The following is a 12,896-nucleotide window of genomic DNA, read 5'->3' on the forward strand; positions in this document are numbered from 1 at the left end:
AAAATGTAACAGGAGTTGGCTTACAATGTTTACTATGTAGTAAAATAACAAAATGAAATACACTGTACTAGAAATAAAAAGACAGTATACTGACTGACAAACAGTTCCAAGTCTCATTCGTTTGGTTGGAGTACAACAACATGCTAACCTTGCTGCTGTTAGTCTTGTGGTTGTCATGGCAGCCATTGTGCACTGCTCCTTCCTCCAGAACCTGATCCTCCCCTGGTATCAGGACCACACTGCAGGAGAGACAGGGAGACTGCAGGGAGGCAGAGATTGGAGGGGGCAGAATGGAGGCAGATATAGTATATTGGGAAGAAAAGAAGACAAATTATTACATCAAGGGATATGAAAAGCATGCCCAAGGAAAAACATGAGACAATTGCTGAGTTGGAGCATAAAAATAAATGAAAAAAAGAGGGATGATAAAATCTGATGCAGCTGCAAAAAGACTCTTCATTAAAGGTCTATTCAGACTGCCGTTTCAAGCCATGGTATTTACCTCCCTGTGATGTTTCGCCTTTAATCTGAATATCGTGGAGGCGCAATGGGTGGGGACGCAGTGATCCCGCAGAGTGATCTCGCTGACTCCACAGAGTGGAGTCAGCGAGGGAGCATAGCGCAGTGTGTGTGTGCATGCACGTCCGTGTGTATGTGGAGCTCTCGCTGTGCCGTGCTTCCACAATGCTGAAGTGCAACGTGAATTCCCAATCTGGGACACCAATATCACACTGTCGTGGAATCAATATGAATGAACAAAGACATGATGCGTGGCTCAGCTTAGTTATGGCAGTCTGTGACGGTTTAAGACACAAAGAAGGGATGGAGGCGACAAGTCTTGAAAGCTTTTATGAAATCAATTTTTATTTCAATGTGTTGCAAGTGTCAGCAGTCATTGAGAATCTGAAGAGATAGTCGAGAGTAAAACAAGAAGTCTTAAAAAGGTCTCCACAGGCTCATGTTTTTTGTTTTCATCCCACTCATACCCTTCAAAGAGAATGGGTAATGTGAGGATATGTCTACCAGAATGAGATCTGTAAGAAAGTTATGACAATGACATATAGGAGCAGTGCTTTGAGAAGTCAAACACCCTCAACAGTATTAGCATGCAGAGATAGCATCCCTGTGAATCTACGTGCTACATTTAACCTGCAAACATTTATTCCAACACCTGCTTTGTGAATCCTTTCACACATTCAGAAGTGATTAAGCCTTTTTTTGTGTGAAGACTATGAGCCTCTTCTTTCTCCTTTTGAGGGCTGTAAATGGGGGAGTAATCAGCAGAAAGCAGAAAGTCCTGAGCTCCCCGTCTCTCCGCCTGAGTTAGCTTATTACCATTATGAGGACCCCCCACTGATTTTCCTGCCTCCTAGCATCCTCTGCTTTCTCTTTTTTCCTCCAACAAGTAACCCCTTTGCCTCTCCACCTAGCCTGGCACAGAGCTGGAAGATCTGTCAAGGGATCATGGGGTGCACATATGTACAGAGAGAGAGGAGTAATTGGGGTGAATTTGAAGCACTGTGGTGCGCGGTTTTGAGCGTAATTATAAGGTAATAATGTGTCGCATGAAGTCTATGACCTAGTGATCCAATTTGGAAGCAAATGAGAAATTTCCCTTGACGGCAGAGCAAAGGAGGGTACAGCGGATGGACATCCTTTGTATTGATGAGCAGATCATGATAGTTATTATGCAGACTGCCTGCTGGGAAGAACTGTTTTTTATTGCCTAATTAAGAAGATCTCACAGTTTTGTTCTCAGATTCCTATTAATAAAGATTTAATACGGTCTGAGGTCTACATAAATGGAGGCCTGTATAAGAATGCATGCAGGAGCACCAAAAGTGAAGAGAGAAGTCAATAGATGCTTTATACATGCAGGGGGCCCAAGGTTAAATTTACAATATGTTATGACACAGAAAGGAAGGAAAAAGTCAATTCATGGTCATGACAGGGAGAAAAGACATTTTTCTGACAAAAAGGCTCGATACATGAGGAAAAATGTTTATCAAAGCGTCACATACACCCACATAAGCAAAGAAAAGCACAGAGAGCAAAAGAATTAACCTTGAAGAGGCTGTTGCAGAACATGCAGCTCAGCGTTCTTCCTCAGGCTACATGGATGTGTGATGAAAAATAAGCCCAGGAATATACTCCTTTCACAACAAAACGGCCAATGATTCTTTTAAATTCACACAGAAATAGCATACACTCACCTTCGCATTGTCTGGAGGCAGGGTGCAGACGGAAGGCGCTCCATCAGGTGTGTGTATTCTGGTAGAGGGGCACTGAGAATCCGCGTGCTCCGACCCCGGCTGGGCGCAGCTACAGTGAGAGTGAGGCTCCACTTTCCTGCCAGAGATCAGGTAGGTCTTCAACCCTGCAGAAACAGAAACCGAGAGTGAGGAATGACAGTTCTTAACTCTTGTATGAAAAAGTATGCCTGACATGGGGTTCATTCATCCTTAAATGGATAAAGGGATTGGTGGTTGTGGAGTTGTTTTAGCATGCAGGCTCAGCCCTCTGCAGGATGCATCCCCTCAGAGAGTTATATCAGAGGGTTTTGGCATGAAACTAGAATCCAGAGAGGGAAAAGCAGTGAGTATCAACTCTCCTACTTGAAAAAGCCAAGGTCATATACATGAGTCATTCTTGTTTCCATAAATATATACATAAATAAGATGCATTAACATATGTGCAGGATTTCTAATAGAACAACACAGAGAGCCTAGGATACCAACTCCTTCAAGGCAAACCCATCCTTTGTTTCCTACAAAAGTTATTTTGAACCTTCACTATTTTTTATGTTTCATTTAGTGCAGGTGCATGGGCCAGTGCATCTCTGTGTAGAGTTTATGCTTGCGAGGTTCTCACCATGACCATGAGATAGAAACAGTATCAGACATAACAGGCCAGGGCCAAATATTTGAACACCTGCGTACTCCCACTTATATCAACATGTTTTCACTTCCATCACTCCTATGAGGAATGTGTGTGCTTCTGTGTATCAGTTTGTGCAGCCTTTAGCCTTAAATTCAGCCTTTCGAGCTAAACAGTTTGCCAGAAAAACAGTGATAACATAAAGCAATGTAGAGGTTTGACCTTTAAAAAACTGCCTTAAAACATGACATGTAAAAGCCTGTGTAGTTAACACTCTCAGTAAGATTTCTTTCTTTTATGCAGCCTTAGATCAATAGATCGTCACGGTGACATATGGTCCCCTACCTGTTTGGGTTTTTGTCGCCAAATTTTCTGCTCAGAGGGACACAGAATTTAAACACAATGCAAAGCTCAAATCTTAGCAGGTGAATTTCTCTCATTTCTATTCAGAAATATCTCTTAAATGCTACATTCAACTGACAAGGCCATTTTTTCAAGATATTAAAAACTAAAATATAGCCTAATTTACTTGTAATGAGAACAAATATCTGCCAAAGAAGCCAACAAAATGTACTTGTTGAGTGTCTTGTACTGAGATGACACTTAATAGAAAAAGAACTCCCATTCAAGAGACTTAAGCGAATTTTGCTTGCTGCATTGGCAGATATTTTGACTCATTATTGGTAATAATGTCTTGAAATAAGAGGCTTTTCAGGAATTGTCAGGTGGATGTGCCTTATATTGAATAGTTTCTGCTGATAATATGTCTACACTCCTGCACTTTAACTTATGTATCACTGATTGCACAACTCTGGACAGCTCCCTATGTCAATACTGTCAATTTACAACTCTGTTTTGGCACATTTACATTTAATCTTTCATATTTAAGACTAGTAATGCTTAGTTAAATCCTGGTTGTATATATTCCCATTATTAGTTTTTATATTTTTAGTACTTATTTACTTTGTATTTAATATTATATTATGTTCAGATTTGCTAACATTGTGTTTTTTTACTCATATTGTGTGTTTGGACAACCTGCTGCTGTAACGCCACAATTTCCCAGTTTGGGATCAATAAAGTAATTCTATTAACACCAAAAAGGTGTCTTTGTGATTGAACTCCTCTCCATATGTTTTCCCTTTGCTTGCATATACCGTGTGGGGACAAGGCACAATGACATTGTGAGGAAACTGTGCATATGTCAGCAGCATAATTAAGTACCTGTGACCGTGTGCTTGGCCACATAATTCCACTGTCAGTGAAACCACAACCTCGGGCCCAGAGCGTTGTCTGCACGAGTACTTCAGACAGGCCTGCCACCCGCCTCGCCTGTGCCAAACCACCCTGGGGACCACACTGTCTAACTTACACACACTTTCATGCAGACCACACATCTAACACAGAGCCATTTGCAGTGACACACAAGCACAAACTATTCTCATGGGAGAAATACTGATGAAAGAAAACATGCACACAAAAGGACTCATGTACAACTGTAATTATGAGACACTCGGAAAAAAAAAAAAAAAAAAAAAACACCCCCTCCATCCACCTACATATCCAGTCAAACACATATACACACATCAAGCGGAGGTGTATATAGATGGCTTCACTGTAGCTGGGTCGATAGCCAGGTGGATGAGGATCCAGGGATAGGAAATGAAGGCGGTGAACAGCAGTAACAAAGAACTAATTCCCTGCACCAGTGATGCAGAAAGGCACAGAGGCTAGAAGAGGTAACAGGAAACTGAGAGAGAGCTTCTGACTGCTTCTGAGAATGTGAGAGAGTGACACACACACACACACACACACACACACACACACACACACACACACACACACACACAGGGTTGACTGATTTCATTAGTTTGCTAATCAAATCCTTCCCTTCCGCCATGACATAAACTGACTTCTGCTTCTTCTCATAGGTCAAGAGGGTTACTGTCTACCCTCCCATTTAAGTTATTCATCCTTTCGTTTTTATTCGACATTTCTCCCCATGGCTGCACAGCAAACAAAGATAAAGATATCTTGAAATGATGTATGTAAGGCAACAAAGAAATGTCAAACGATGTCTCATAGCTGTGGTGGGTAGAGATTTAGTGCGATTAGGTGTGAATGTGTTCTTGTCTATTTACTGAGAATTGTACAGGCCAGATTGGGAACATTTGACTCAAAGAGGCAGTCATGTCCGTCTCGGGCTGCAACACTTCTCAAGCATGTGAGTCACCCTGTATTGTTTATTAATATTTTTACAGTCATGATTAATGCAACACCTATGTCTGCTGCATGTGTGATAGCGCCTGCTGAATAATAATACAACTTTAGAAGCGAGGAGTAGGCAAAATCCACCGAAGCAGAAATCATTGGACCATTCAGCCTCTATTCCCTAACACTGTAACAGCTTATTAAAGATAATGAAACGTTTCAAGCCCAATAATATGCCCATCAGAGAGGGTGAAAGGCAGAAAAGAGCGGAGAAGATTTCATAGTGGAGGGAAGAATAATGACTTATTTCAAAAGAGCCCACTTGTGAAAGACAATTAAATTCAAGAAGCCAGGCAGGAACACAAAAACCGATGAAAGGTGAACACAAGATTAAAAATATGGCTCAAATTTTCAAATAAAACTTAAAAATTGAAAAAAATATAGGTGATAGATGATAGCTGATAGGGGATCAGCTGTGTTTTCCCCTCTCCTTCACTTAGATTCATTTCAAATTAAACGTGTCTGCTGGCTTGGTTTCGGACATTTCAGCACCTTCCTTTTTGCCACACTAAAGAGAACTGTGCCTAAAGGCTGGAATCCATGTCCATGTCTCTGAAAGGTTAATGAGGATGCATGTTAGATTGATCCCTTCCTGTGGTTTGACAGCTTGTTTCAGAAATCCGGTCAGCCAGAGAAGGGCAAGATAAACGTACTGCAGGGGCTTATAGTGGAGCACTGTCTGTGATCTGTTAGTGTTTGTGTACGGGGTTACACAAGTTCAAGTGTCTCCAAATGTTTGCAGGCCTGTTCCGGGACATTCTCAGAAGATCTTGCATCTTTATGATCCAACCTTGTGGGTTGAAATTGAAATCGCAGCATTGTCACGCAATAAATTGTGGCTGTGATAAACTGGCCTGACCACAGCTGGCCCTGCATGTCCACTCCAACAGCGTCCAACATCATCAGAACACAGCTGTGCTGTAAAGATCTCACAGCAGAGGAAAAGGTCACAAAACTCAACAAATGATGCCTCCGGCTTCTTTCCCTATAATTGTAGGGAAATTGATTGATTGATTAATAACATAAAATTTTTTATTTAAGCTTATAAAAACTACAAATTGTCAGCCATGTTTTAGACAAAAAGCTGCCCCGAGCAAAATAGAGCATTCATATTTTCAGGTTAGCAAATGCTGATGTTTCTGAAATCCTTTTTTTAATTTAAAAAGATCCAAAAGTTACGTCTTTGTCACTTTTAACCATAGAAAAGCAGATGAGAAGTGTTGCTACTTGTGTTGCCGTAGCATTAAAACAGGTAAAGTATGAAAAGCATATCAGTTGATTGTTAAAAGCATAATTTTAAAATCCTGGTTTCATGACAACCCTACTTAAATCTGTCATTTTTATCACATCTGTTTGATGATCTGTGTTTCAGATGACCCTGGGCTAATTGAAGAGCATCATTATTGGACTTGAAGTGTCCTGTCCTGTGCTATCAGCTGACAGGGAACAGTAGATAACCTTTCCTCGTGAGAGCACAGTCACATTATCTCGCTCTCCAAGCCCCTTTGTTCAGGACAGAGGAGAGAGACATGAAAAAAGCAAAACAAATAACACCATCAACTCCACTCCCTCCTTCTCGCCTCCTCATAGCATGTCCGAGCTCTTCTGGGACAACGGCCGCCCCTGAACTCCTCTATTATATGATGCTTAAAGGGGCTCAGTATAAGGTTGGTTGGTTTTGCCAAACAAACATACACAAAAAGAGTTGATGCAGCAAACAAAGTCGTGACTGCAGTGGTCAATTCAACAACCCTCCATGGGCCCTGAGCTGAGAGAAGGCCAATTTTCTAAATGCAAATGAGCAAGTACAAAAAGCCTGGCTGCGACATAACCTTACGCTGTCCTTTTTTGATAACAGACCAACATAAAAAACAGGGGAAAACATGAAGGATTTTATGTAAGGAGTGGATGTAACCACTTCATGGTGCATCACGAGTTTATAATATTAAGATTTACAATAAATTTGAGAAGACATAAAACCCTTTATGTTTTGAAAATACAATAAAGAATAGTTAGCTTTGGGTGTGGCTCCCTGTCACTCTATGGCAGCCTGTCACCTTATTCGACCTCTTTTTTAAAATGTGGTCAATTCTGGCTCCAAGCAAACAAGATGGCGATGGAAAAAAACAAATACAAATTAAGGGCATGAAATCAGTTGTCCAGAACCAATAGGTAACGTCATGGGGGCATGGCCGTATTTAAAGTCAATGGGAAAAAAATTAATTGTTAAAAAAACACATGAATTCTAGTCATAAATAGAGAGCGTTGTGGTGCTTTATCTGAAAGCAACACCTTTCCTTTAAACACTCTCTTTGCACCCCAAGTGGGACTAAGCAGCTGATGTCAATGTCCTGGGGAGTTTTGCTAAAAGCAGCAGAACACAGAGGGCAACTGAGCTAAGGAGTGTTAGAAAATGTGCTTGGATCAGCACTAACGCACATAAAAACCCACAAGTATATCATGTGCCTCATACCCCAATAATGACAGGTTTGCTTTCCAGAGCCAGGTATCCAAGCAGGAGGGCAGTGGAGCAGGTGGCGCAGAGACACTAACATTGAAAGGCCAGGCAGGTTTTCATGCCAGCTGGCACTGCCAGCAAGCGGCCCCCACCTTCTCCCTCCACTGCGTCCCCATCCTGGGATACACTGTACATCCTGTCCCTGTCTGGGGGAAGAGGAGGAACAGGAGGAAACCTGTCCAGTATGACAGGCTGTTTAGAAGGACTTCATTAATGCAGCATGGTTCCCCAGGGAGACGAGGGAGAGATCAGAGGTAGAGATGGCCGAGATTAGAGGGAAAAATCAAGAATAAGAGCCTGGACTAAGAAAATAAAGGTGGGATTGAGTGTGTAGTGGTGGTGGGATGAATTATTTTGTGTGCACTGTCTGGGAGTGAACCCTTTCAGTCAGAAAACATGAAAGACACTTGTACATTTTTCATAAGGAATCACCCAGGGAGTCGCACTGTCATTTCTGACAGTAAAGGAAGAGCAGAGAGAGTGTGTGTGTGTGTGTGTCTCCTGAGCAAAGAAGGCTTGGAGGGGGGAGGGATTTCGTTGACCTTCCTTTTTACCGCTGAACACTTCTGCTGAGCCCAGGTTACTTGAGGGGCAGTGAAAGGGATTTAGGAAGGTGAGAAGAATTATCCACACTTGAAATTAGGAAAGACTGTCCCCATGACAGAACGTGTCATGCAGATTTGTCTTTAACAGGCTGTCTTCTGAATAAAATAAAGGAGAAGATGTTTCACACTTTGCTCCATTAACTTCTTGCATAAACATGCAAAATGAGCCAAATGGTGAAGTGTGTTAGATGTCGATAGGCTAGAATCAAACGGCCTGCTTTATCAGTTCCAGCAATAATGTTTTATTAAAGTAAGACTCTGATGATTTCTTTGTATTAGGGCTTTGAAGTTTATAATAATACTGTAAGACAACTGAGAGATTTGTCAATCTAATATTCTGTTTCTACCATGTGAGACATTCCTTGACTAAGTGTTGAAATAAGCCATTATCAGCTAAGTTGTGAATCAATGAGCAGGACGGTCTTTAATGGGTTTTCAAGATTTTATGATCAATGTGATTTATTCGTTTTCAAATGTTTCACAATCAAATTTCCAATGAATAAAGAGTTCAGTGCAATATGAAATGTCCCCATATAAAGTATTTATGTCTTTCTGTCCCCAGAGTAAAACAATTCTTTCAATTCCTCTCCTTGGTAAATTGTTGCCGTCGATTACTCTCTTAAAGTAGAATGTAAGAATTTTCCTAAGACGTTGCAATGAAAACACTCAGACAACCTCCTGCTAATAATTAAACGCAACATAACGACTCCCTTGAGAACATGACCTTACGTCTGCTGCTACTATACTAACTTCAAAGTGAAGAAGGGATCCTGCTGCTTTGCACTAGAGAATATACAGCACAGACTGTATTCTACGAGCTGACATTTCAGTAATACAGTTTTGTTCTGAGCTTCTTTTGGCTTTAAAGGAGGCTGGTTACAGCTTCTTTGTCAAGTTGTACTTGTTTGTTATATAATGTTTTTTTTGCTCCAGTAAGATGCAAAGATTCCATGCAAATTGAGCACTAGATACAATTTGGATTCTCTCATTAAACCGTATTATCATGTTGATGAGAGTAAGGCTGTGGAACAAAAAGACTCATGCTTTCAGGGTTCGCTGCGTGTGTGAACGCAAACAACCAGATTTTGCCCCCTGACTTTACTGAGTTTTTTTGTCCTGCCAGCTCCCCGTTTAAAAATGTACGCAAGAAGTCGGGTGAGCTGATCTGTGAACGCAGGAAATATTCAGAAGATTTCACCATGAGCAAGCCGATGGAGATGATGACATTTATATCATTCAACTGATGCGTGACCGGTTCGATCTTGGTGCAAGTAGTTAAGTTGCTTCATACTCTTTCCTGCCTTCTAGTATGTTGTTTTCTATGCTTTTGCAGATACATCCATGCATATATCCAATTGCACTTGGCATTGATATGAAGGCAAAGAACTGTATTCTAGTATCAGACTCTGTTGCTTCGACTTGGATAAGCTGTAAACATTACACTGAATTCCGCGGCATCCTTTTTGCATTATTTCTTCAGATAGACCCCCTCTCAAGTCGGACAGGAAAGGACATGTGTTGAAGAGCAACTAAGGAAAAATTCAGGGGCAGACTGTCCTCACATTTTCCAGAAATGTTCAGGAGTGCATGTGTGGAAAAGAGCTTAAGTCACTAAATTCTAAAGTAATTAAACAAATTAAGGTACCACAAATGACCAAAAAGTTCTAGCATGTAAACGTCCAACATATTGGAGCCCAATAGTTATTCACATACACTCAAAAATCCAGATAACCCACACTGACCTTTTTGGTTTGAGTTATATAAGAAACAGCTAGTCTTGCACACAGCCGGGGCTTTCTCAGCACATTGGCTCTCAGAGTTTGGGACAAAAACAAGTGTGTGAACTGTGAATGACGTCAGAATAGGACTCAGCTTACACACAAAACAGACGGTCCAAGCACAGAAAGTCTTTATAGGATCACTCCTCCTGTTGCAATCAACAAAATCTGTTAATATCCGTCCTCTCAATGCTGTAAACAGGGGTAGCACTCAAACAAAAGTTCTACATTTGGCCAGTGTTTTTTATTTTCCTGGATTCAATCCGACCTGATCGCACAACACTCAAAAGGACAATCGGAACACTTGACATCTCTCCAAAGTCTTTCACTTTGGTTTGGCTGTGTCTGTCTCGTACACACTCATTTTGTATTCTGCGCTTCTGATCCCTTCATCCTTGACAGGCTCAGGCTGCCATGGTCTACTGGCAGAACAACAGATACAGTTGACATCCCTCCAAAATCTTCAACAGCCCCCTCACCAGCCTTTGCTCAGTGGCCCGTGATTTCTCCCTATTTTGTCAATCACTGTACCTCACTGTCTGTCTCTCTCTCCATCCAAAATCCAACAATCCTCCCTCATTCTTTTGTGTCCAAGCCGATATTCATTTGCCTCATCACAGCACAGGCGGGTGGCTCTTCTTTTCTGCCAAGTGTTGCCACGGCTGACATCATCCCAGAGTCTCAGACTCACTTTGCATCTCGTCTTTTTTACACCATCCTCCTCTCTCCTGTCAAAGCCTTCACCCATGCGTGCTCCTTTGAATGCTAATCCCTCTCCCCTCATTTCACCATTTGGCTTCATATGCAATTCAGCACACCTGTTCAGTCACCTTGTTTCCTGCTGATCTGTTTCAAAGAGTATCTGGCTTGCATCTATCTTGAAATTAAATTAATGTTCCTTGAGTGTTTCACTTGTAAAATAAATGCAAAAAAAAGTAAGTGTGAACCCCTTTGGGTGTCCTGAGACAGGACTTACTAAACTGCAATTTAACAACCACACAATCCAATGAAATTCCCCTCACTACAAAACTTACCTATAAAGCTATGCTCATGAATGAGCTTTCAGACAATAGTTTTTTCAGATACTAATTTGAGCTTTTTTCTTTCTCTATACCCATTTAAGATTACTTAAAGTCCAGTGAATCCAAAATTGTTATTCACATCAGTCATAAAAATGTACTATTACAAGCAGATCTTTGTAGAAGTCTCGTTTATTCCATTTGTATGTTATCTCATACATCCCTCCCACTTCCTTCTTTGACCTTGTGATTATTTTATTCTCCTTCTGGGGATACTTTGTTCTCAGGAAAGTTGCCACTCGTCCTGCATCACTTTATATCTTTGAATAATTTAGTAACAAATGTCACATGAAGAGAATCATGGTTTTGCCATTTTGTATCTGCATCACGATAAAAAACCTTAAGTTGAATCAGCCTCTTGTGTCTGGCTTCTGTCTCACTTCTCAAAAAAGAGCAAATTACCAGAGAAAAGTTCATCTAACAATTTATGTCCAGGAGTTAAAAGAAAAAAAGGGACACTTTTTTTTCTGTGACAGTCATGCATTCAATTTCTTCACATGCTGAATCATTTCAGAGTCAGACTGAGATGCTATTGACCCACAGCTACAGTATGAGGAGCGTCTATTGATTTAAAAATGACTGAGTTTGTGGCTCTGGGTAAATGATCAAAGCAAACAGCTTATGCGCCACCTTTCATCCTCTATGGCTTTAATACCACAGTCTAGCTGCTTGATTAACATATTGAGTAATGGCATCTTCACAGAGGGATTGACAATGAAAAAGTGCTGGATCTTGTGCTGAGGGCTGCGCCACTCCCTGAGGACTCTTTATCTAAAGCAGGCCAGTGATACAGCGAGAGTAAAAGAGGACGCCAACTACAACACAAAACCCCTGAATCATATTCTGCCTGTGATACAGAGACACAAGCTGTGTGCCTCCTCTTCAAAAGCATAAAGGACACGTTCATTTAATCTAATGGTCAAGCACAGAAAGTAGGGCAGGAAACAATGTGATATGCCGCCTGTTAAGATAAGGACTGCTGTATTGTTTGTTGATGAAGGTGTCATTTAGCAAACAGCACAGGCAGCTCCAGAAGGAGACAGCAGCAAGATGGAGGGTAGAAAAATAACAATGAACAGGAAAAAGCAGAAAGGAGGAGTGACACCAAGAGAGACGGATCGAAAAGTGATAAAAATATGGGGAATGACCTCTGTTGGGAATATATCAGATACCTAACACAAACACTCACACATATGCGGTAAATCAGAAAATGGCCTTAAAAGATGACAGCATGGGGGACTCTTGGGGCTGTAAAGTACGTGGGTGGAGGTGCAGCTGACAGCTGGAGGGGGCACATGGAGGGATGTTGCAGCCAAAGGAGGGAGCTGAAGCCTGAAGGAGGGGGATTGGTTCAGACACAACAGCTCCTCAAGCCAGGCTGCTTTCTGTGGCAGTTAAACTATCAGTATTTGTGTTCATGTTGGCTTATAAGTGAAAGTAATTGGAGTGGAGGAAAAGATATTTTAGATTTTTTTGGATTAAGTGTAATCAGTAAGGTTGTCAAAATTATCGATAAGCCTATTTTTCCCTGATTCTATGCAATACCACGTGTTTTAAAACTCAACCATCTCTGTTATTTTAATTATGAAAGAATGAAAAAGTACTGACGCTTTAAAAAAAACTACAAATGTTTTAAAAGACAGGAGTTCAATGAATCCAACAAAAACATTGTAGGCAAACCCCTAAAACACTTAATTGCACAAAATCATTGGCAAAGTTTTTTATATGCACAAAAATGACTTAACATCCCTTGCTATGCTGGTTGGTT

The 12,896-nt window shown here is 41.1% G+C and overlaps 1 protein-coding gene across 1 annotated transcript in view; it reads right to left on the reverse strand.

Moving 5' to 3' along the window:
* LOC109994376 (adenylate cyclase type 9) overlaps positions 1-12,896 on the reverse strand; it is a 34,375-nt gene that overhangs the window by 8,952 nt on the left and 12,527 nt on the right. The window contains exons 2-3 of the mRNA XM_020647688.3: positions 2,214-2,377; positions 149-259 (exon numbers count right to left, since the gene is read on the reverse strand). Coding sequence (XP_020503344.1) covers positions 149-259; positions 2,214-2,377 — 275 coding nt within the window. The remainder of the gene's footprint in view (positions 1-148; positions 260-2,213; positions 2,378-12,896) is intronic.

This window comes from Labrus bergylta, chromosome 16 (assembly GCF_963930695.1).
Source record: "Labrus bergylta chromosome 16, fLabBer1.1, whole genome shotgun sequence".
NCBI classification, from domain to species: domain Eukaryota; kingdom Metazoa; phylum Chordata; class Actinopteri; order Labriformes; family Labridae; genus Labrus; species Labrus bergylta.